Genomic DNA, 25002 nt, shown 5'->3' with positions numbered 1-25002 from the left:
TGTAAAATGCAGCTTTAAAGCTGCCTTGATGGTGTAGAAGTAAATCTCTTACTGCATGTATTTGGGTCAGAGACTGCAAGCTACTTTGCTTGCACCAAAGGACTCAAGGTGTAAGATCCATGGGCTTGTGAAAAGAACCTGTGGTCCCCAGCTTTGGTTGGCTGTCCAGCAGGGAGATGGAGTGTGACAGTAAGAGCAGAAATTACAGCCATCACAACTATCTGTGGTGTGAAGCTGAAGTCTGGGGTTGTAAAATGGGGGTGGAGTCCATACACCTTACAACTTCATTCCAGTCTAGATGGATAACCTTCAGCCAAACAGCATACAAAAAAAGGTGGCGATACTGCATAGTCTTAACTTTGACTGATATGCTGAATATGTCCTTCAAAGGGAAGCAGAGTTGGCTTTGCCCTTCTCCAAGTGCCACAGTCTTCGAAACTGTACCACACTCCTTCCAACTGAGGAGCCAGCATCTGTAGTAGCGCCTTCCTTGACTTGGGTGAGGAGGCTTCACGAGGTCTTTCCTCTCTGCGTGGTTTTGGTTTGAGCGGAGCAGCAGCCTGGAATTGGTAGACCTGACTTGGGCAGGTCATGGGCAGCTCTTGGAGTTCACACTTGTGAAATGTGAAGGGACACAGTCCTCTTAACCCATGTCCTGAATTGTTCCTGCAATCTGGTTTTGTTCCATGAGTTGTGTGGGGTGTTTTTTTTTGTGTTGGTTTTTTTTTTTTGTTTTTTTTTGGGGGGGGGGCATGGTTTTCTTTTTTGTGAACATATTTTCCTGTTGGGTTTTTTTGAGAACTTGACTCATGATTTTAGAACTTTGTTTGCCGATGCTGCAACAGCTGTCTATTTCTCTCCCACTTTGCCCCAGAGTTTACTCAGACATCTCTGTTGTTGAGGGAAAAATCTATCTCTGTACCAAGGTACCTGTGGAAATGTTTGAAGATCTGCTATTTTTGAATTTTAGTGATTACTACTGGCAAATAAATGCAATAAGAGTGGTTTTCTTCAAAAATCATTTCCATTGCAAGCTGTGTTGCAGAAATATTGTTGTGCTTAGCTCTCTCCCAGGCCAAATAAAGTGCCAAACCAAAAAGCGTGTGAATAATTCTTACAGTTTTTCCTTGGACAACTTCTTTAGAGATAGCCTAATTTGGCATCCAGGTTTACATGTGAAAATAGCTGAGAAGTTCAATATTTTATGGTGGAAACTTAAATAAAAACAGCTTATGGAAACAGCTGATGCCAGATGTTCTATTTAAAACCATTTAATTTTATTAACACTGAAGCTCCTTAATAGCTGTGTTTGCACTCTGCCCTCCTCCTCGATGACGAGGCTATAAGCTAAGTGAGCAGCTCTTGAGGCTTGGAAATGTGTTTCTCTTCAATTCGTGAGGAGGAAATCCCTTCCTCTCTCCATAAACACATTGTCTGCAGGGCTTCACGTAGGGCTGCCAGAAAGCACTATAGAACTACTCTGAACTCAGCTCCTGTGGCAACTAGAACCATTGATTTGAGAATCCAAACATGGGACAGCAACAACACCATGCACATTCGCTGTCTGCTGGTGCAAACTGGTGTAGTATTGCAGTGCAATTGCCTGGAGCGTGTGGGCAGCTGGGTGAGTTTGTGCTGGGTAATTAGTAAAAGCTGTGAACTAGCTACACTTCCTATTCCATGGCAACAATTCTTGTGCCTGCTCCTACCCTGTGGTAATCGCAGGGGAGATTTGTGTAACTCACGCTCTGTTTTACCCCATGGGAATTCATGGCAATTCATTTGTCTGTGTGCTTGGTGTGTGGGGTGTGTTTGTTTTAGCAACGATTAAACTAAGGTGGTAATCTGCTTCTGATAAAATTGTCTCCAATTTAACCTCCGGTTGTGAGCTAACAGCTTAAACCTCTGCAAATCTCTGACTAGCCCAGGATCTCCGGTAATGAAGCTGTGAAAACTAGTGACTACTGCCAGGGTTAAGACCACAGCAAAACAGAAATTTATTTCACGTTTACTGCACTGTAATTGTGCTTGCTAGCAAAGGCCTTGATGGCCCAGCAATAAATGTAAAGCCCATTTCTGGAGTGGAATTAATATGGAGAAGTAAGCGGCCTGAGGGCAGTGTTTTATATTTAAGAATTTGTATGTCAAGTTACAAAGAAGCCCTTGCCAAATATGATGCTGTTGGAAAACTTCCAAAAAGCAGAAAGAAACACAAAGTAGTATGTTGATCAGTGCAAAGTAGACTTTATGTGCTTACATACACATATGTATGCTCTACTGCAAAGTAGGACAGGTTTTTAAAATAGTTCTTGCTGAGTCTGGTAAAATTAATTACATTCTGAGAAAATGTAAATGGACATTTAAACCAGTAGGACATTGCTTTGAAATGTATTGTGTTGCTTTGGACAATTATCCTCTTCAGTTTGTTATTTAATCATCCATTACACTGGAAAATCATAGGGCTTTTTTCCTTAAGATAATAGAGAACAATTTCTAGAAGGGAAATGTTGACAGAAATTTGTTAAAACTATTTTTTACAAACTAAGTCCATTTTTTGCTTATTTTAATTTTGAAAAAAAAAATTAGATCTTTCCCTTGCTTCTGCAAGTCAGAGTTAGGTGAGGTAGCAGGGGCCTTTGTGAGAATGAAAATTATTACATAGATGCTGTTTGCCTCTGCTTCTGCCACTATGGAACTTCTGATGAAGTTGGTCACAGAATCACAGAATGAGTCAGGTTGGAAGGGACCACAGTGGATCATTTGGTGCATCCTCCCTGCTCAAGCAGCTTATCCTAGAGCACATTGTACAGGATTGTGTCCAGATGTTTTTTGAGTATCTCCAGTGAGGGAGACTCTACAGCCTTTCTGGGCAACCTGTTCCAATTCTTGGTCACCTACACAGGAAAGAAGTTCTTCCTCATGTTCAGGTGGAACTTCCTCTCCTCCAGTTTCTGCCCTTTGCCTCTTCTATTGGCTGTCACCACCAAGGAGAGCTTTGATCCATCCTCTCAACACCTTTCCTTCAGATACTTATAAAGATTCCCTTTCAGTTACCTCTTCTCAAGGCTGAACAGGCGCAGCTCTCATAGCCTTACCTCATAAGAGAGATGCTTCAGTCTGTTAATCATCTTTGTAGCTCTCCAGTGAACTTGCTCCAGGAGCTCCGTGACTCTCTTGTACTGAGGAGTCCAGCACTGGACACAGCACTCCAGATGTGGCCTCACTAGGGCAGAGTAGAGGGGCAGGATCACCTCCCTCAGCCTGCTGGCAATGTTCTTCCTAATGCACCCAGACACCCAAAGTGGTCCGGCACTTTTTTCTCCTGGAACCAAAGCTGTGAGTCTGGCAGTGTGGCTGGGAGCACTAGAGGGACCCTTTGCCTGAGGAGGTGGAAGCATCAAGTGACTCAGCTGCGAGGAGGTTAAGTTATTTTACTTTCCTCCTTGTGCTGTAGGTTCTGAGCTCTTCTAATATATTTTTCTTCAAAAATCCTGATTTTTGAAAGGCATCTGTTTTGCCAAGTGTGAAAAGGTTTTAAATTAAATTTCTAATGTAACATGAACTTCAAAGTACAGGTGGTAGCAAAACCACATGACCAGAAATTACCTGCTGTAAAGATTTCCTGGGAGGAATGTGCAACCAGAGCTTGAGAGCCACTGACAGCCGTGGGAAATTTGTAACCTAAGAACTGGAAAGCATTGATTAAGTGATACGTCTCTGCACAAGAACATGATGCAAGGTTGACAAGAAATGGGGGAACAATGCTTTTGATTTTGTTTTAATCAGAAACAATATTATTTTTAAAAGAGCTATTCTAATGCCATTTTCTTCACCATTTTCCAACTCATAAAGTTTGTGTTTTCTTAATACAAAAATATAGGATGGAGATCTAACTGCTCATGCTATCAGTGTTTCACAAAGTGACACTGAAAACAGTTATATATGGGTTGAGCTTTGGGGGTGTGAAAAGGACGTAGATTTGTTCATGAATAAGGACAGATCTTGAAAAATGGTCAATTTGCTGACTGCGAAGGCAGTAGTTAGCCCTCAAATATTTGAGGGGTTGTTAGAAGGTTTTTTGTTTTAATGTGTAGAAATAGAGCCATTAACAACTGAGAAATAACCAGCATGATGTTCAGAAAGTAGCGGGGGGAAGTGGGGAGGGGATTCTCACTTTCCAGCTTCTGAAGTTTGCTTGTACATAAGCTACTAAAAAGGACAAATGGAACAAATGTTCCCCCGTTCTGAACTTTCTGCATTTCACAGTGTGTAAAACTGAATCATTGTCTTTTGGCAAAAATTATTGCCTTGTGGTGAGGTATGCAGAAGTCTCCACCCAGACCTTTACTGACATATACTCAGAATACATTAGTAATAAATAATTTTATGCTATTCATGTGGTTTATAATGGATACTTAGTGAATCCCTTGAATGTTTCACTCAATGCTTCTGAGTTTCTCATTTTCTTCCCCCTTCTCCTTCTATCCCATTTTGTTTCTGTTTAAAAAGAGGTAAAAATAAGAAAAATGGCATCCCTGCCTAGTAAATGTTGTGCTTGGGGAGAGTTAAGGGGATATAGAAACACCTCGTAGTGACCAAAGTAGCCTTTAGGTAGTCCTAATTTCCTATTTTTGGCTATCCAGTTTTTGTTTAGGGAGTATGCTGTTGAGATTATTTCGATGTGGATTAGTAAAGTTTTAAGTACTTTCATGTTTTGTTTTGGTTTTGTTTTTTTTTTTAACAAAGAGTGAACAGACATCTGAATAGTTGCTATCTGTTTACTTATTTTTGTCCACTCTTGTCAAATGACTGTTACTTTAGTAAGTGTGTCATGAGCCATGAATACTCTAAACAAAACCACTATCCTAAATAATTAGATGACTTGCTAGTATATTGCAAGAACAGGATGTAGACGCATTCTGACTTCACAATAAGTTTTTAGATGGAAAAACTGAGGTAAGAGAGAAAAGTCCATTGACTTCTTATGAGGAGGAGTGTATATGTTTGCCTCCAGCTGCCTGTCATGTACCAGAATATATTGCTAGTGCTGTCATTCATTTGAAGCATATTGGAACTGAATCTTAGCATTTAAAAGACTTCTTTTTAATTATTGACTTTATTTCCTGAGCTCCTTTGTTTCCATTATTCAATGGAAATAACATGAGCTTGAACATGACAGTTAGATCTTTGGATAATAATCACCAAAAACTTCAAAAAGGTTACTTGTTTGGGTAAGATTTTCGGATGAGTTTCAGAGAGATTCTTAATTCCTCTCTGCATGCACGTGTGCACTCTCTCACTTTCAAAAGACTTGGCTTTTGTACAACTTTTTTTTTTTAAAGTGTTAGAATTTTTTTTTCCATCACTTGAATCTGCAGTTGAATGGAGAAGCATATCACAGTGAAACTGCAGTCAAACCGTACCTTAACAGCTTTGAAATCAAAGCCTAGAATTTATGCTGTCGGATTAATAGCAGGTTAAGAAACACTTTCCTTATTGTGTGTGTGCTGGCTTGAAGATCTTTTTCAGGGAAAACCTGATAGATTCAAGTGCTTGGACTCTGGCAAAAATTTCATCCTTTATGCATTCAACAAGGAACAGTTTGTTTTCCACTGGTGATGTGGAGTACCTTAAACTATGAAGCAGCTGACTGTGAAGCAATACCCCAATGCAGAATCATTTTCCACTTCCTGCAAGTGAAGATGGAAATGCATTGGTTCTGAAATGAAAATGTGAAAGACCTCTGCAAGAATAATGCACTCTAGACTAGAGCATCTCTGTTGCCACGCACTTGCTTCTGGTGGCATAGTGTTGTCTGGGTTTCCTTTGTGGGAATTAGAGATTCCTTCTAAAGCTTAGGAATTTTTGTTGGATGCTGTTCTCATTAAGCTACTCCTCTTGGAAAATGTGAATGTGATTATTTGAGATGGTTAATGGTCCATGAAGAAACCTGAGTGCTATGAGAGGCTGTAACAAAATGTGAAGCATGTGTTATGCGTGTGTGTTTTGAAAGCAGTACATATGTTAGATAGGTTTTCATAACTGTTACATTGTTATATCATAGGCAGAATTAGGTGCAGAATTGTTATAGGGTAAGTTGTCATGTTAGGCTGATGTTAAATGCTTCTAAGTCTGGAAATATTTTCAGTGTTGCTAAGTTAAGGTTAGTTTTCATCCAGCCTCTGCCCTCTTTGCACTAAAGAGGCAACAGCCCATGGTGTTAGTTTAGCTTGGTACAGTAACCTGTTGTGTTTTACTTTGGTAGTGGTTGCAAAGGATGATGAAAAAGTCATCTAATTATTTCAAGAGATGCTTGGGACCAGGCTAATGTATGCCTGGCTGATCTGACACCAACTGGTTCATAGCTGGCTTCACTCTGAGTGATTGACTGATGTTGCACCTAATAGCAGTGTAAAAAACTGAATATGGGGGAAATTGGAGGCTGGGGGAGCAGGAAACCTTCCCATCTAATAACAACTGAATATACAAGGTACCTATACTGTTTGCCACTATATGATTTCACCTTTTATTTTCCCAGATTTGGGGAAACTTTAGAAGGTAAACCATATCTAACCTGTGGGTTTTTATGTGGAGTTTCATGAGTTATATGCAGGCTGTAACTGTGAACGAGTTGCTCTTTACAGTGCTCCTTCATAGTAGGATGAGGAAGGGAGTAAGCTGTGCTGTTAGCCCAATGCAATGAGAACTATAAGGTTCATGCTCTGGACCTGTAGATTTACAATCCCTTTACTGCTATTACCAGTTTGAATTAAAACTTCTAGCATCCATTTTTCACCACACCTAGGCTGTGTTGATGGAAACTTGGGTGGGATCTGAGGGAAAGGGTAGTTTTGTTAGTTTAAGTACCAAAACACATACATGCACAAAGAAACTGCTACAGTTCTCGAGAGGTTTTGTGTAATTGTCCTTGCTAGCACAGCTAATGATTTTTCTCTCTGAGTTATCCTCGAGAATTATCCCTATCTACAGCTGACTGATAACACTAATCTTAATGGATGAAATCCCTACTTGGAACAGAGTAAAATGAGAGTCGTGGGAATATGCTAGTTTAAAACTGCTCTGAGGGTTGTATTTGTAATTTGCTTATTGTAATCTATTTATTCATTTAAAAAAACCCAAAAAACTAGAAGCATCCCAAAAAGATGCATCAACCTTAATTGCTGTGTTGCCGTATGAATGTGTGTATCACTTCATCAAAGATTCAGATCCACTTTTGCCTTTATAGGGTTAAGGTGTTTTTTTTTAATATTCTTTAAATGTTTTAGGAATAAAAAAAATACAGACCCTAAAAAAGAATAGACCTTAGACACTCTCTTACCTACATTAACTGAAAAGCTGTAAGTTGTTCCTGAACTAAAATTGTGTCTTCTAACAGTACTAGACTTTACTTCTGCTTGTGATGGCCTTTAGATAAATCAGGTGTCTGCTACAGATTTTTTTTTTAGAAAATACAATGAAGAATAGTAAATTTGCTTTACAGTCAACTATATTTATAATGTTATTAACACCATTGCAATTTACCTGCTGCTGTGCAATCAAAGTGTGGCTTTTTCCTTGGTTGTCAAGTATTGTGTAGAAAGCAACAAGAGGAGCCCAGAAGATGTAATACAACCTTCTGTAGAATTAACACCCTTGATGTAATGAATTTTTTTATTGAATGTTTAAGTAATCATTAAGAACATTTGAAAAGTATTTTTCTTCTTTGGTTTTAAATGATAAAATAATGTGTTTCCAGAAGCAGGAGATTGGTTTTTAAAAGGGACTAAATTTATTGAATTGAAATATCTATGTCTTTGGAAAAATATTAGGCAGTCTGAATGGTTGCCTATCCTGAAAGAAAGAAAACATTGAAATAGAAAATTTATGTTAATTGATGCATTCTCCTATTTTGCAAAGATGAGCTTTGACAGGGAAGTGATTGTTTCTGCCTTGCTAATAATGTCAAGGGATCTTAATTGTACAATTACATAAAAATCCGATTTTTTATACCAGCAACTAAACTTTAGTGTAGATCTGAGGAGAAAGGATGTCAGTGTCCTAATAAAATAGGTTCTTTTAAAAATTCCTTACATAGTTTCCTTGAAACATTAAAAGGAAAATTGTGTGTGGTGTTGGTTTCTTTTGGTTTGCTTGTTTTGATTTTTAAATTATTATAATTTATTTAATAATGTTTTCCCTCCCTTTCTCCCCCAACACCATTCTCAGTATTTCTGTTTTGGTTGAGGAATTGCTTGACTCAGTCATGGGCTTTACTTCAAAACAAGTTACTGTTTAAGACAACCAATCGAGGCATTATTTTTAAAATATAATTTAAATCAAGTATTGTACATGTATAATTGACTGAAACTATTTGTAATGTGGTACTTCAAAAATTACAAAATAAAACATTATATTACATAAGACAGGCACTCAGTGAGCTGTTGGCATGTATTTATTTAAATTAATTTATTAGAGGTGTTGAATATAGGAAATGTTTTGCATCTTCCCAGGACTAGAAGTTAATCTTCCAGTGATAACGATTCTAATCTCAACATAGATTAACAGAATGCTATGGCAGCACAATATGTGAAATTTACCTACTCTACTATTGCTAAATTGTAGCTATTAAATTAGCTCTATTACTTCTTGGCATTTTTTAATAAATAGTAACCAGTTGCACTCACTCAAACATATTGTTTATTTAAAAAGTCATATCATTAAAACTACAAGCCTTAGTTAAGAGTAGATTGCAAACTTTGTTACATATCTAGGTTTTGGGTTTAATAAATGATGCTTTTTTGTTGGAAATTCTTTTCTGCATTGTATTTATGAACCTATTTTTTTTAATGCAAACGGTCTGTCTGTCCCACCCTGGTATCGGGACAAACTTGCCTACAGGCATGCTTTTTGATGTTATTTTGATGGTATTTGGCCAGTACTTCATGAATCTGTGAAATCATGGATGGATTTCAAGGTATCCCCTTTTTTGGCATGTATTGAAATGAATGTAATGAAATTGGTGTGTGTATAATAATGGATGTAATAATTTTCAGTGATATTCGTTTTACAAAAGTGTTATTCATGCTGTGTGATAGTCAGAAATATTCAGCAGGGAATTGCATCATTTTTGGTGTTTTACATGTCACTGGTCTTATTATAATTAGCTTCTGTTGGTATATGGATTATGTCTAAACCCCGTGAAATGCCTCTGTACTGATGATCGTAGTGCAACCTGGGAAGGAGTGGGGGAATGCACCACTACAAATGAGTCTTCATCTTTGTAATTTCTGGGATTTAAATCATATTGATTTTGGTAGACTGGAAAGATTACCAGTGTGACCAATGGGAGATAAGAATAGAAATTAATGTTTGTGAGAATTTCCTGTCTGATAAGGTACAACAGTTGGGACAATAGTGGAGAACAGAACCTGTAGAAGAGAGCTGCTCTGAGTTTTGCTTTAAGTTTTCAGGGGTCTTTGTAGGGAGGTGAGGGAGGGAGAAGTAGCACCACTGATGAAGCTTGGAGAGCTACCAAAAAAAAAAAAAAAGGTATTGAAGGTATTGCTTATATTGGGAAACATCATGAAACATCTTTAGAAAAGAGGGAAAGACTATATGAAATTGTAATGGACCTGAATCTTACAGGCCTTAAAATGGACCTGATTTTTTAGGTCCTGGTGTTCATTCACTCGCTTATTGATGGCTGAGCACTACTTGCTCTCTGCTCTTCCAGCAGATCACCACAGACTTGTTAAAAATCTGCAGGATGTGAGCACAGGCAAAGACTGTGTCCAACCAGAATGACAGGAGAAGTTTAGGTGGGAAAGAGTCAGTCCTAAACCTGAAGCTCCTCCAGGACATTTTACAGTCAAAACTACAGACAGCTCTTGTGGGGGCAATAGTGTGTTGTTGCTTGGCCCTTCCAAAGTTCTCAAGGGAAGAGTTGCACTTTACCCAAATGGTGTTCAAGCAGACCCATTAGAGAGTAATTTCCATGAAAGGTTTGTTTGGTTTTGTTTGTTTGTTTGTTTTTAAATCTATGTTAGCTAAATTTTTTTTAATCTATAGAGAATTGTTGCCATTCTGAAACTGGAACTAAGTCTGTTATTAGCAGGGATATAGGTGCATGTTAACTACTTTTTTTTTTCAGTTCCTTAATGTGCTTTTTTTCTCATAAGATTTTTCAAGAGCAATATTTTTCCCCTGCAAAATTGTTTAGGGAAATGACATAAAGCATATTTTGCTTTTTTTTTTTTTTAAATAATTACAAATATTTTTGTTCCTCAAAACAACTGTGGGCAGAAAACCAGTAAGGTGGGGAAGAACCTTTGTTGCTACTAGAGAACTGTGAATTTTTAAGTTATAGCCAGTAGAAAATTCTGCTGATTGTCTGTGTGAAGGGGTTTGGCCCTGAAAACTCCTCAGCAGAGTTGCAAAGTATATAACTGAGGAAGGTTGTGCTGTTTTGTTCTCAAACTTATATATAAGAAGTGGGTCTAGGGTTCACATGACACAAAATAAGCTGCATCTAAGTGTGTTCTAAAAACAGTTTGGCTTCATGCATGTTTTCCCACAATAAATTCACTGAATCACAGAATGGCTGAGGTTGGAAGGGACCTCTGGAGGTCATCTCGGCTGCCTAGAGCCACTTGTCCAGGAATTGCATCTTTAGTTTCAGACAGAAGAGGAAGAATATACTGCTGTGCAAACAGAAAAGACATGTGGCTTTTTTAATCCCCCCACCTTCCCTCAGGTGAGCAGGTTTGGCCACGGAGACAAAGTGCTGTCCATGTCCTCATGCCAGGTTTGCAGGTGTAGCACCTAGAAACCAAAAACAGTGTTCTTGCCCAGACTGAAAAAGTGCAGCTAATACTAATTTGTTTGAAAAACAAAGGAGGTATGTAGCAACTAATTACTCATTCCATTTAATGGAATCTCAGTATGGAACTGAGAACCAGAGTGAAGGAGAGCTCAGTTTTGCCTCTTCATTTGGAAAACACAGCTGTCTTTGTGCTTTAAAGACTGATTAGGCTTAGATCTGTGAAAGTGTCATCGACCTCTTGTTTGAACTTGCATTTTCTTTTAATGCTTGACTATACATAGCATTAAAGTATTTCTGTGAAAATTAAAATGTGCAGTCATCACTTAGTGCTTGTCTAATACAGACTTCTAGAGAGAGGGGTTGTGGTGGGTTGACCTTGTCAAGCTTCCAGATGCCCACCCAGCTACTCTCTTAACAGCAGGGAGGGAATAGAAGATGAAAAAACTCATTGAGTGAGATAAAGATGGGGAGACCACTCGCCAATTACTTTTGCAGACAAAACAGACTCAACTTGAGGAAATTAATTTATTGCAAATTAAAATAGCAGTAGATTATGAGAAACAAAGACATAATTTGTAATAACTTCCCTTACCTCCCACCCTTTTTTTTTCCTAGGCTCAACTTCATTGCTTCATTCCCAACTCCTCTGCTTCCTCCCTACACCTTTATATATTTTTCTTCTCTTTTCTTTTTAGGAGAGGCAAGAAGCACAGTATAATTCTGAGGACCCAGCTGTCAGTGAGAGTCCATGCCTGCATTGGTAAGTTAAGTTCCATGTGTCTGAAAGACAAAAAATTTACAGAATCAATTTCCAAGAAGCAAATCTGGGGAGTATCAGTCAGAGTTGCTGTGTTCCAAGTTGAGGATATTGGCAAATAAATTGATTTTTTCTTTTTATTCTATTTGTTGTGTGCTGAAATTAGGTTGTATTAGTTGCACTATCCTTAAAGCATGTTAAACATCCCAGGGAAGTATAGTGTTTGTTTGACAGTGAAGTGTGATGGCTGGGGGTGCTTTGGAGAACCTTTGATTAACTGTCTTGTCACAGCCTTTATGTATGTCCAAAGAAGATTGTGTTCTGGATTGGGAAGGGCTTTTGAAGAATTGTTGGCTGACAGCTAACTAATGCATTTTAATAGCATGTAAAGTTTATTACTTCACATCTTGCAGATTTTGGCTGCATATTTGTCATTATCATAGTGTCAGTGTCTTAAAAACCCTGATTAAAACAATGCTGTCACGAGGAGAAGTCTGATGAAAGTCATAAAGGGCATGTCAAAAGAGCTTTAGGGTTGAATGAACAGAGGTTGAGGTACTGTGATGGTGTTAATATGTTCTCCAGCGCTGTACCGAGCAGAGTATTTCACTGAGTGTTAGTGGCAAAGCTAATGTTCATGTTCTGGTGATACTATCATATATTATATGGGAGGCTATTTAAAAAAAAAAAAAAAAAGTAAAATTCCTGTGTGTCTGTGGTACAGTCACCTGTTTTGTTTTCAACTTCTCGATGGTATCTTCAGCACTCTAATACATTTAATTTGTTGTTGCACTTGCTTCAAGAGATGATAGCTGAAGCCTTGAAGTATAGGTATTTTCCTTAAAAGGAGGAGGAGAAAGTCAAAATTTTGTGTCATTTCTACAGTGATACTGCAGTTGGAGGCTTTAAATGCAGCTAAACTTTTTTCCCCTGCCCCCAGGACGTGTTATGAAATGGCATTTCTGAGAATCTGAACTGAGCATAAGCAACCTACAGAATTCTTCAAATACCTCCCATTGAGAACGATCTCTAGGCTGCTTCATGCAGGAACATTTTCTCCTTTACTACCATTGACTTGAGGAAGTACAGTAGAGCAAGCCTACGTGTTAAGTGTTAGAGGAGGAACAGAGATGCTGCAAAGTCTAAGCTGATTTTATAAATGTGAGTGAAATTAGGAACAGCTTGGAGAAGATTGTTCTTGTTAGGTCTGGAAATATATTTGGCAAAACAGACCAGTGCAGCAAGACAAGACTTGATATGTTTCCTGGATTGAGGTTTTATAAAAAGAATTTTCATGTGATTTTTTTTCTCCAGAGTGCAGCCATCGAGGAATTGGAGCACATCAGGTCTGAGCTTCCACGTGTGGTTGCACTGTTCTAATGTTTTCATTCAAGCTCGGTGTGGGCAATTAGGCATATTACTGTGCATGTATCTTAATTATTCCTGTATGAAAGTGCTTTCCCTTGTCAGGTGCTGTTACTCTCTGGCAGCAGTGATGCATTCAGTGGTGAGTGCGGAGGAAGCCAGGCTACAAAGTCTGAGTCCAGATTTCAAACTCTGTGTGTTGAGTCTCTCTTCTCTCTGTGAGAAGAGGTGTGTTTGGATAAGGGTTTTTGGCTTGGTTCGTTATAGGCAGAAGAGCCAAATGCAAGTTCTGGTTCTAATTTCCATCCCCCCTGCTGAATTTTAGATTTTTGGGGTAAGTTTCTGTTTCAGCCCATAGATTGATGTAATGTAGTTTCTTCTCTCTTATTTTCTTTGTCATTTTTTTTTGCATATCAAACACGCCTTAATTTTTGGTATGGGATAGTTTGGAAGAGTCAGGGGATACCCAGTGTTTCTTAGTACTGGCCTTGTTTGGTGAGCTGTGCCTGGCAGTTAAATGTGTGTCCTGTCACAAAATAGGAGAGTTGTTTCACTGGCACAGTAGGTACTATTTCTCTTAATTTTGCATGTGTGTACACATCAGCTGCCTATTAACATCTCTTTAGAAATGCAAGCATTAGGTTTAGAGGTTAAAAGATGTGTTACATATTTGGGGTAGAAGCCTGGAGCTAGAGGAATCTGAGATGGTGTTATGTGGACTAAAGCTGTCTTGCTTTGGCTATTTTCTTTCAGTCTTTGCAGTATCCTTGGAAAGCATTGTGGTTAGCAATGTTACTCTGCAAAGTTCCCAACAGATAGCGAGGGCTGCTGTCTTAGAAGATGTGGTTTGTTATGGAGTGACCTTTCTGCACAGCCTCCTGTCATCTTTGCATTCAGGGTTTTACTTTGCTCTTAAGAGCTGAGAGGTGTTAAGTAAATAGCTTTCCTGCTATAAACTTTCCCATTTGGAAGTTAAATCACTGTTTTTTTCCTTCTTCCTAGCTCACTGTACTTTTAAATTGCGAGAAATACAAAAGTATTTGTGTTCAGATGTCCAGATAAAGTCTTCCATCATCAGTGACTTCAGATCTCAAGGAATTCTCAACATTGGTGTCAGAGGATGTATCGACTACAGGCCAATATTTTCTGAGACTTGGGAAGACTTAGCAAGTCCCATGTCAAGTGGGGTGATTTTTTGTTTTTTGGTGTTTGGGGTTTTTTTTGGTGGTTTTTTTTTGTGTGTGGTTTTTTTGTTTGTTTGTTTGTTTTAAGCAAGACAGGGAAGGAATAATGCTTAATAACTTGAGTGTAGAAGTTGGTGGTAGTTTCTACCCTGTTGTATACCAGTCATTCTTAAACATCTCATTCATTTTAATGAATTAATACTTTCTTTTTTCTCTCTCCATTTGAGTTCTTGCCTTATGTTCACACTAAGGATTTTCAGCAGGGAGAAAAAGATTTTCTTTTAAATACCTCTCTACTTTTCCCATTTTGGCTTCATCCTGATTAAATTATCAGGACTAATCAAGGAGTAAATTTAAATGGATTCAATACATATTTCAATATTTAGAATCTTTTTAATATCAAAAGAGTATTGCTGAAACCAGTTTTATTCAGAGAACATAACTAATTGAAAATTACAGATTTATTTTTGTACTTGTTGATGTTCAGAGACCTTAGCAGAGGAATCATAGAATGGGTACGGTTGGAAGGGACCTTAAAAATCATATAATTCCAACCCCTTGCCATGGGCTGCGATGCCATCCACTAGATTGTGTTGCTCAGGGCCCCATCCAACCTGACCTTGAACACATTCAGGGATGAGACATCTACACATTCTCTGGGCAACCTGCTTCAGTGCTTCACCATAGTCACAGTAAAGAATTTCTTCCTAATATCTAGTCTAAACCTAACCTCTTCCATTTTTAAAACCATTGCCCCTTGTCCTATTGCTGTCTACCCATATAAAAAGTTGTTCTCCCTCTTTTTTTTTTTTTTTTATGAGCCCCTTAAGCAGTGGAAGGCTGCTTTACGGTCTCCCAGAAGCCTTCTCTTCTCCTGGTTGAACATCCCCACCTCTCTCAGACTGTCTTCATGGGAGAGGTGGTCAGAGGACTGGAGCATCTTTGTTGCCCTCTAGACTCGTTCTAATAAGTCCACTTCTTTTTTGTGCTGAGGACCTCAAAGCTGGATGCAGTACTGCAAGTGGAGTAGGGGAGAAGTACAAGGGCAGAGTAGAGTGGGAAAATTACATCCCTTGACCTGCTGGCCATTCCTTTCTCGATGCAGCCCAGGATGCAGTTGACCTTCTGGGCTGTGAGCGGATCCTTAAATCAGATATTGTCAGCTCTGGGATTTTTTTCCCCACAAGCTTTCAAATTTGACCTTTTATTCAAATCACTTTTATTACGAGTTATTACCCTTGTGGGAAAAGTCTTTTTAGTATTTTTGGCAGCTGTATGACTTTGTTTGTATTTAGTTGTTTCTGAACATAATTTTAGTTTGTATATATCTAACAATTACAGGGCTTATCTGAGGTCTTAATAAAGTCTAATGTAAATGAGGAGGTAGCTATACAGAGTAAACACCAACAGTGTCAAAAGGTTTAGTCCCTGAAACTAAATGGAGGGTTTTAGTCAGAGCAACATTTTAGTCAGAGCAACATTTTGAAGCTTTAAAGATCTTTACAAGCTTCACTTTTCTTGCAGAGTGATGCAGTGTAGCTATTACGTCCTTGATGGGACAGCTCTGTTTGTAGCTTTTGCTGTTCATTGCTTCTTGGTATTTTTTTCTCAAAATCTGAAGTGATTTCTGAGAGAAAAGGCACCATTTGCTCTTACATATCTGGGTGCAGCTGAAGAGAGACCCATGTCCTCTTCTAAGATGCTTACATCTGTGATGTTGAATCAGAAGTGTTGCAATCAACACTGAAAAGGATGTTTGAACAGCAATCCATGACAGTGACTTAGAATGATTCTGCCAAAACAAGTTTGACATAAGCTTGAATTGTTAATACAATGTAATACAAGAAGAATGCAAATAACAAAAGTTGATGTGATTCTGAGTACACGTATTGAGCTGGGATTACTTAGAGTGCTGTATCTTGGAAGGTCAGCAAATGTTACAAGCAGTATTTTAAATTTTACTACCTCTACATGTCAGTTTGTTATTTAAAAAACCCAAAAACCCCCAAACCAAACCAACTAAAAAACCCCCAACATACACAAACAGTACCCCCCAGTTGGTTATTTAAAATGTTTTTGCATTATAAAATTTACAGGGTTTTTTTTTTTCTGTTATTATAGCTCCTTCCTATATTTAGGCAAAGTCTTCTTTTTATCTGTTAATAGATTAAAAATAATTTGCATAGATATGTGTGTATGTTACATTACATAGCTTGATCCAGAGAGGGCCCTAAACAGTGTGCAAATATATTATGGCAAGAGTCATGCTAAATGTATAATATAGCTTCAGTGTTAGTTGTTCCAACCATTTCATAACCTTGTTCTATTGGCTTTTGCACATGAGCATTTGCAGAGCTAGAAGAGCATGGTGCTTAAGTGATCTGCAGCATGCCCACCCATCCCCATCCATCCACAGGTTCTCAGAGGCAGGTTATTCCCAAGTCTGTGACACAAGGGCTGACCTGCTGCACAGTGGCTGTTTCTAGCCCCTATTATTAGGGCATCTGCATTAACCAGTGGTGTTAGCACCAATAACCCAGTCTTTCCACAAAGCTCTTGGGATTATCTTCTTGATATCCTTTCACTCTTGATATCAGTTATGAAATGTAGCCATAAATATCTTCTCGAGCCTGTATTGTTCTGGGATACCTGAGGGAAAAACTGTAAGCTAGTTGCAGCTAGGGGGCTAGTAGAAGCCAGCTGTTTTTATTTGTCCTGTAATAGCTGAACTATGCAGCTAGTCCTTTTTTCCTTGTACAGTTTTCCCTTCTGTTATCCATTATGTGGAGTCGTTGCGTATGCTACAGAAGATACGGTTACATCCTGCAACTATTTATGCATCTATTGAACCTTCTGGTAGGACTTGCACTTCAGGCATGTGAAGGAACAAGTTCCTACCCAGTGGAACCTGGGTATGTGTGCGTTTGTTGTGTGCTGTGTGCCAGAGTGGGTTTTTCATGGCCATGGACAGTGTGAACTTTCTCTAGTTCATGCCTTAAAACTTTGATTTTCTTTTTTAAAGGAATAACTTATGGATTTTAAAATAAACAGCTTTCTTTTGGTAAGGGAGTTTCTGAACACACTGAGGAAAGGAGTCTTATTTAAAAGTGTTCCTAAAGGGAGCTTAATTTTGGGACTGTGAGGTCTTCATCTGGGCGAGTAGTGATATGTTCCAATGAAAGAGAGGAACTTTTGAGTTGTTTGAAGGACATTTTACAGTTTTATGTTCAGTGTTAGGCATTCCTAATAGAAAACATTTTCAGTTTGAGAGAGGGAGCATGTGGAGAGCATTAGCAGTTCAGTAAAATGTGCAACCAATTCGAATTTAATTTAAAGGGAACAAAAGAGGTGCCTTGAGAATTTATCGGAAGTGCTGTGGTTTTGCCTTCTTTGCACTGATGGTAACAGGAGAGAGAGAGAGAGAGGTGAGTTGAAATTGCTTTATCGAATATCTTCTTAGCATAATTGGGACCAAAAAGACTGTGATTAATGGATTTAATGGTGCTACACAGGGATCCTGCATGCATTATGGATTTGTAATCATGATATGCTTCCTGTGACTCTTGCTGTAACTTGGTAAAAGTCCTGACTTAAATGAAGATAATAAACAACATGTTTATTAGATGTAAACTGACATCACACAAATTGAAAAAATGTGAAAAGGAATGCCAGAGCTTGCGGGGAATTTTTTTTTAAGGGTTAGGTTTTTTTAATAGAATAATTTGAGTTCTAGTTAAGACAATGCACACAGTACTTACTAGACCCTGCTTCCAGATGGGATTGAAGATGTCTGGTTCAGCTCTCAAGCTTTCAGTTTGAGTGAATGTGGAATAGCTACAAAGGCTATGATAAAATACCTTTTTCAGCTTTTTAGGATTATTTAAATTTTCTTTCCTGAGAATGTGGAACACAGATGCTTTAAGTAAAATCCCCTCGTTCCCAGATCAGATTACTTTGTGAAAAATCTATCCATATAAATAACTTGTGGATTTGCTTTAAAAATGTGCACCTCTTTAAACTGAAATATTAGACTTCTGTTCTACTCCTTATGCATGTGTTTAGTCAACCTCCTTTGTGGGGATGAACCATTGTACTTCCCCATAACTTGTGATTTGACTTCTGTTATTCCACTGAGAAAATATTGTGCCAGTCCTGTAGGATCTCAGAATCCTACTTTGAGACAAAGCAGGTAAATTTCCAAGATTAGTCTCTGCATATTTAATTTAAATTATAATACTTAAAATAGGTTTTGTAACAAGAAGAACCAAGAAGCTGTAGAGCAGACAAAGCCTCCGTTAGCAATGGTTACTACATTAAAAGTAGTAGATTCCTGCTTTAGATGGGCTAGTTCCAGGTTTGAAAGGGCTGCTGTGGAGCGTGCTAGTGGGATGCTTTTCTTGTGTTGGGAAGCTTTGTGTTAAAATGTGAAAGCTTATCTGACTCGACTCACACTGGGAATTACAGAAGTACTGCAGAATTTGAGTGAAATGCCTTTGAATTGGGATATCCTCTTTCTGACATTTTTTCCTTTTTTCTGACAACTTTAACCTTTTTTTTTTTTGCAATGTGTAAAAATCTGCAAGGGAGAAGGAATCTACTTTTGACTCTGAAAACAAAATGAGAATTAAAACAAGTCTTGTTTCTAAACGAAACAACAACAATAAAAATTCTTCAGTCATCTTCAATGATACCTTAAAGGAAACTGTCTTCTCATAAAACAAAGAAGGAAAATTAGTGTGGGGGATCCTAAAAAGTAGTGAACTAGTATGGTCTATCAAAGGGGTATCCTAAATTTCATTAAGTGCAGGAGTTTTTGTAGTTTCCTTAAAATGAAAATAAAATAACAGATTTTATGCAACCTCTTAAATCAATACCTGTTGTTAGTTTTCATGTAGTTTCCATTTTTAGCTATTTGCACTTCCCACTTACTTTACAGATATTTGTGTTGATAGACAATGAAGTCTTTTCACTTATGACTGGTGTTCAAAACTCTTTTGCTGTAGACTGAAGTACAGTATGTTCAAGCCTTTAATTAGGGAAAGAAAGTTAAGTTCATAGTAAATATCTTAAAATAAATTAGCATTAATGATTTGTTTTCTGCCTCCATGTAAACCTGTTATATGCAAAAGATATAAACCAAAAAATGAATTTAATTCAGATTAGTTCTCTTGAAGCTTTGCAACACTCCATCCTGTTTTAAGCTTTACTCTGCAGAACTTATAGCAGTAAAACAAAATTAAGCACCTAAAGTATGGAAAAGCAATTAGGAACTGCTACTTAAAAGCTGTGGGTTTGGAATAGGAACTGTTGGTATTTCTTTGTAATGTTGTTGTCAGCCCTGCCACTGATTTAGTCTTATTTGTAAGGAAGGCAGATGGATGCTGATTTTGTTTAAGTGGAATTAGGGTAAATATAGTTCCTGTCTCTCTGAGGTGTTCTAAGATGCATGGACCTATACATGTAGTGTAATAAAAGGGCAGCAGTGGTGTTAGTTCACAAAGCAGGGAATCATTCTTCTATGGAGAGGAGGCTTCCCTTCTCTCTTCTGAATTCATCATTACACGTACTGCTTTTGATATCTTATGATGGTTTATTTCATATTAACTTAAAAAAAAGGAATGTATGTATGTCATTGAAATGCAAAGTCAGGAGATGTATGTTTGAACATTGTCATACTGCTTGTTTTTAAAAATGGTGAGCAAAATGTGCAAACATTTTGTGAGCTTTCTACAAGTTCAATATATGGGTATCATATTATTAGATCAGGGCTATGTTGTTTCAGTCCTTACACATACTAAAATGAAGTTTTGTTGCCACTGGAAAATCTCACAGTGTAAGGTAATATAAAATACATGGGGTTTCAGAATCTATTGGACTGATTTTTCATAAGGTTTATTAACTTTCTTACCACAATGATATGTAATGGTAAATGTAGTATCTCATAATTCAACAGTCAAGGAATAGTTGTTCTATGTTGTTGATTTTTACTTTGGCATTCAAATAATGTGTACTGTTCTTTCCTTGCCTTCAGCTATTCTATTCCTCTTTCATTTATATTCTTTTAATCCTTTTCATGTGCAGCTGCTTTTATTTCTGTAGAAATTAAGATGGTTTAATTTGTAAATTGTGTGCCTCTCAATTTCTTTCTTTTTTGAAGGAAATACTTCAGAGACTGAAGAGCTTTATTTAAATAGGTGCCAGAGTACCCTGATGTAATGTATGTTGGTTTCTCTAAGACTTTCAGGTGAGGTATCCACCAAATCTGTCTAGCGTCAAGAATGTGTTTACTATCATGCAAAATATCGTGACAGTACCTGTGGAAGCATTTAGATGAAATCCTCATGTTGGGCTCAGAACATGCCACGGTCAGATGTGATCATCGGTGGTGGAAGAACCACTACGCATTGTCATTATGGTTTTGTACTTGTATGAGCTTGATGAAATTGAGGAAATCATGGTATCTCTGTCTGGGAAAGGGAGAGAAAGAGATGGCAATGTTTCACTGGCAATAGTATGTAATACAAAATACTTGCTTTGTTTCATAGCTTTTCATGTCTTTAAGTGTTTTTAATCATAAGCTGCCCTTTTCTGCAGCTGGGGGTTTTGTTTTTTGGTTTGTTGGTTTGTTTGGGTTTTTTTAATGTACAGCATCTGTATTTTAATAATGATAACAGCTCCTTTAAGGCTTTCTTTTCTTGCTTAAGACTGAATAAGGCACATAAAAATTTAGTCTCTGAAGAGGTAAAGTTAAAACCTCTTAATTTAGAACCCCAGCAGTTATTGTGGCTGAGCAGCATGCTGTTTTAAGATGTAGGATGTCATAAGCCATGTCAGTTCATATTTAGCAGTTTGAGATGGGTCTGGTATGTAAGAAGTTATATATCAAGTTTCTTTTAACCTTTCAGACATTAAATATTTAGCTCTGGTCTTACTGTTAAAACATGGAGTGTGTTGGTAAACTTTGTGCTTAAAAAAAGCCCTGTTTCTTCAGGTTTATTTCTCCCTGTAGCTGTCAACAAGGTTTATACGTCAGCTTTAAGGGCCAGTTATAACTTCAGAATGTCTAAAACTGGTGTGTCAAGTTAACTTATTTCTGTGCTGAGGAGTGAAATATAAATGTTGGATGTGTTCCTTACTTCTTCCCATAATCCTAAATTTAGGTTCAATGGACACTTAAAAGCCTGTTCAGCATCAAATGCCACTGAAGAGGTTTGCTTACTTCTTGACTTTGTGTGAAGTAGGGACAGCTGAGAGTGTGGAAAGCTTCTCGGCAGGTTGGGCACAGGAGGAGGCCTGGGATTGATCTCACCCATGCCTGAGGGCTGGAGTTTTCCTCAGACCTTTTAGCAGTACAGCTTATTCTGCATGGTATGGGGACCACATGAGCTGTTCCAGGCAGGGGAGGATGGTGATGATGCTGGCAAGACGGCAGCCAGCTGTCACTGCCTTTCTGCCTCTTGCTGCTCAGAGAATGCATGAGTGGTTCCCTGTTACTCCATCAGAAACACACTGGGAGGCTTCCCTACCTATTTTTTTTTTTTTTAAAATTATTTTGTATGCTGTTATACTGAAATGCTTAGTGTTGCACTGAGGAAAAAACTTGCTGTAGGAAAAACATGAGTATGTTTGCAAGAAAGGTCCAGCATCATATGTAACTAACCAGAAAACCTTTTAAAAAAACCCTCACAAGGGACTTCTGCCATGTTAATAATTTCGACAATAGTATATTAAAAATTATTGATTAATTTTTATTAGTGACAGTATGTTAAAATTCCCAGTATATTAAAAAATAGTTGAGATCCAAAAAGAGTGGGTAAGAAAATGAAATCCTTCCTATATCTTTCCTGAAATAGTGAGGTACTACTGAGTTGTTTTCAGGGATGGTGTACCCTGGGAAAGGGGAGCCATATGGATCCCCTGAACAGCCCCTTAACACCCTGAATGTGAACACATACCGTGCCTTTGGCCAAAGGTTAGTACAAGTGATGAGTACACAAGCACCGATAGTTACCCTACGCTGTGGGACACTCCGGTAGCAGTGACTGGGTCTCCTGTATTCCCACTCTGAGGTGAGTGGTCTGCACATTGCAGTCACCATGGTCTTTCTGTTTTGTACTGTGTACTGCAGGTGTTGTGTGTGGTTTTCTGTTCTGTAAGTGGCATGTTTCGGGCTGACATCCAGTCATTTACAGATCTTTACTAGAACTGTAGGATGAGTTTTTCTAACCTCACAACTATGAGATCGAATCTTTTTGTTTTAAAGCAAATAAAATATGTATAATTTTAGAATCAGTGTAACATGTAACAGGACCCAGAGGACCATCTGTGAGTTGGCAGTACCTGTTTGACTAGCTACCTGTTACCTTGTGATGCTGGCTGCTATTTCCATCTGGCCCCTGGGAATGCTTGTCAGGAAGGCAAGAAGTGGAAGCAAATCAAACACAGGAATGCCCAAACAGTTCCTAAATTTCTCTGTAGGACAAGACAAAACAAAATACCAGAAAAGCAGGAGGTGCTACACAGAACAAGTATTTTTGTGACTGTATCTGTTTTATGAAGACTGGGAACCTCTATTCTTACTCTTAAAGCAAACAAACAAACAAAACCCCAAAACAAAACAAAACCCCAAACCAGAAAACCCCACAAAAAACCTAAAGAACCTCCCAAGGCAAAAAACCCAAACCCAACAACAAGAAAACAGCATGGACTCAGTTCTCCCCTCATTTCTTTGTGAGTAGGACTCTTACAAGCCTAATTCATCTGACACATTACTTCAAGGCATGAGGTGTAGTTCTTCTTCCTCATTTTGCTTGAGTTGCTCCTAACTATGTAGGTAAAAACTGTTTCTAGATGAAGCTTTGCTGCTGTACCACTGCCAGGAGTGCTCTTCTTGTCAGCCTCCCAGTCACGCCAGGCATGCTGCTCGGCGGCTGCATTGGCCACTGGGCTCCCTCTGTCATCAGGGAGCACAGCCTGCCTAGAGGGCACGTCAGAGCATCTCAGTTGTGTTCCTGCCCTGAACTACTCTTTTTCCATTGACCATAAAGGGAACAGATCAGGGAGAGGATCTGCCTGGCTGAGACTCCGTTGTCATTTTCTGGTTTCTGCCTTCAGAGTCATGATAGTCATTCTTGAATGACAGCGGTTTTTATTGAAATTTGGTTCCTTGCCAAGCTCTGAATATAGTAGCACTGATTTATTTTTCCTAGTTTCTATCAGGATCTAATATGCAATTTGTATATGTAAATTTACTGATTGGAATAACTCCTCTGAAGTTATGCTGGAAAGAAGTTTGATAAGAGGAAATAAGATTTAGGAATTCAGGCTCCACTGGCTCTAAGGGCCCATCATATAGGCAGAAGGAAATGTCTGCTCTGCACTTGTACCCAAGCGCTTTGCTAGGACTGAGGCAGAAATTATCAACATTGGAGCACAAGACTCTTTCTGTGCAAATCCTCACTTCCCATAAGATGGTTTGGGATGAGCATTGGTCCGTTCTACCCTTATGGAACACCAGTCTTGCACTCAAATCAGATGGTGTTTTTTGATAATTGGTACCACCCAGTTTCCTGGTGATCACATGTGCAGGTGCATCCCTTCCCAAGGGAACAAAAAGTTTTACTCTGGTCTTTCTGACAAGACCACCCTCAGAGGAAGCAAGCAGCTTCCCACATTGCAGAGCCTACCGTGTTATGTGCCAAGCTGCGAATACTTTTCTTTTTGTGTCTCTCCCATTGCTACTGTTACTTTTTGGTATTGCCTGATCTTCTTCTGAGCCTGATGCCACGCAGCTGGCAGCTTCTGGAGGCGGCTGCTGCCTGCCTGTGCCACCTGTTGATGGATGGGTCAGTGTCAGGCAGTCAGGCAGTGCAGGCATCGTGCACACAGTCTATTGCCCATCTCTTTCTTTGAGAGTCAGCTTTGGCATTAAGCTCTCATCTGGAAAGATCTTTTCCATGTTTGCTGTGGATAACAGTGAAAAGGAAGAAGGAGAGGGTCACTTTGTGGGCTGTAGCTGTACCTGCTCTCTCCCCACTGGCAAAACAAGGGATCTGTTTTCAGGACAGCTGCATGTCCTGGGCATCTAAATGAGATACCTTATCTGAGGTGGCTGTGGCACATGTCAGCATTCACCCCTTTCTTGTTAGATAGTGAATTTGTGACTTACTCCTGTCAATGCTGCCTTCATTATGTGATATCACAGTCAGCATTACAGCAACTCAACTACATCTCAGTGACCTTGTTATATCTCTTGGGTTCTGTACTGCTGCTGTTTACATGCTTGCTCATACATGACAACATTGCTTTTGATTTTTCTTTTTTTCTTACCTCACTGGTAGTACATGAAGTGTATTACGACCTTAGTACTCAGGGTTACTTTGTCTTCTTTAGGAAGAAAAACATTAACGCAGTTGGAATGAAGAGCCCAAAATCCCACCTGACCACCTCTCTTTTCATTAATTCCTTGTGGTCAAGTAACATCAGAATTATGCAGGCAAACTCCTATGTTTACTTTCATCAACCTCTACTTTCGGAGCAAAAGTAGCTGTTGCTGATGGAGTATTTGCTTGCAGATATGTTTGTTATTTTGCAGTAACATATCCGATTCAGACACTGAGTGTTTTAGTGTTGCAAGATAGTTTCTTGGCTAATTCAAACTGGTGTGGATCACGGCCTTCAGCATTCACCGCTGCCTTGGTCTGTTCAGCGCTGGCCTGAACAGCTGTGTCCATTTCTCTCTGTTGGTCTAGAGCTTTCTCAGTCATCCTGTGGTGCTGAGGAGGCAGAGGGAGGGTTTGGCTTCTTCCTCTGAACCTGAGGCTCCTGAGCCGCTGCCTCATGGCTGCTACATCACCAACTTGCTTGTGGCTTTC

The 25002-nt window shown here is 38.7% G+C and overlaps 1 protein-coding gene and 1 long non-coding RNA gene across 10 annotated transcripts in view; both read left to right on the top strand.

Moving 5' to 3' along the window:
* Positions 1 to 25002, top strand: part of LOC126635861 (uncharacterized) — a 1135091-nt gene that overhangs the window by 678001 nt on the left and 432088 nt on the right. The window lies entirely within an intron of this gene.
* Positions 1 to 25002, top strand: part of FHOD3 (formin homology 2 domain containing 3) — a 387674-nt gene that overhangs the window by 44714 nt on the left and 317958 nt on the right. For all 9 annotated transcript variants that reach the window (XM_050307337.1, XM_050307354.1, XM_050307309.1 and 6 more), the window contains exon 3: positions 11518 to 11582. In XM_050307337.1, coding sequence (XP_050163294.1) covers positions 11518 to 11582 — 65 coding nt within the window. The remainder of the gene's footprint in view (positions 1 to 11517; positions 11583 to 25002) is intronic.

The sequence above is a fragment of the Myiozetetes cayanensis genome, unplaced genomic scaffold (assembly GCF_022539395.1).
Source record: "Myiozetetes cayanensis isolate MyiCay16 unplaced genomic scaffold, myiCay2020 scf1, whole genome shotgun sequence".
NCBI classification, from domain to species: Eukaryota; Metazoa; Chordata; class Aves; order Passeriformes; family Tyrannidae; genus Myiozetetes; species Myiozetetes cayanensis.
This window is presented reverse-complemented; position numbering and strand designations above follow the sequence as displayed.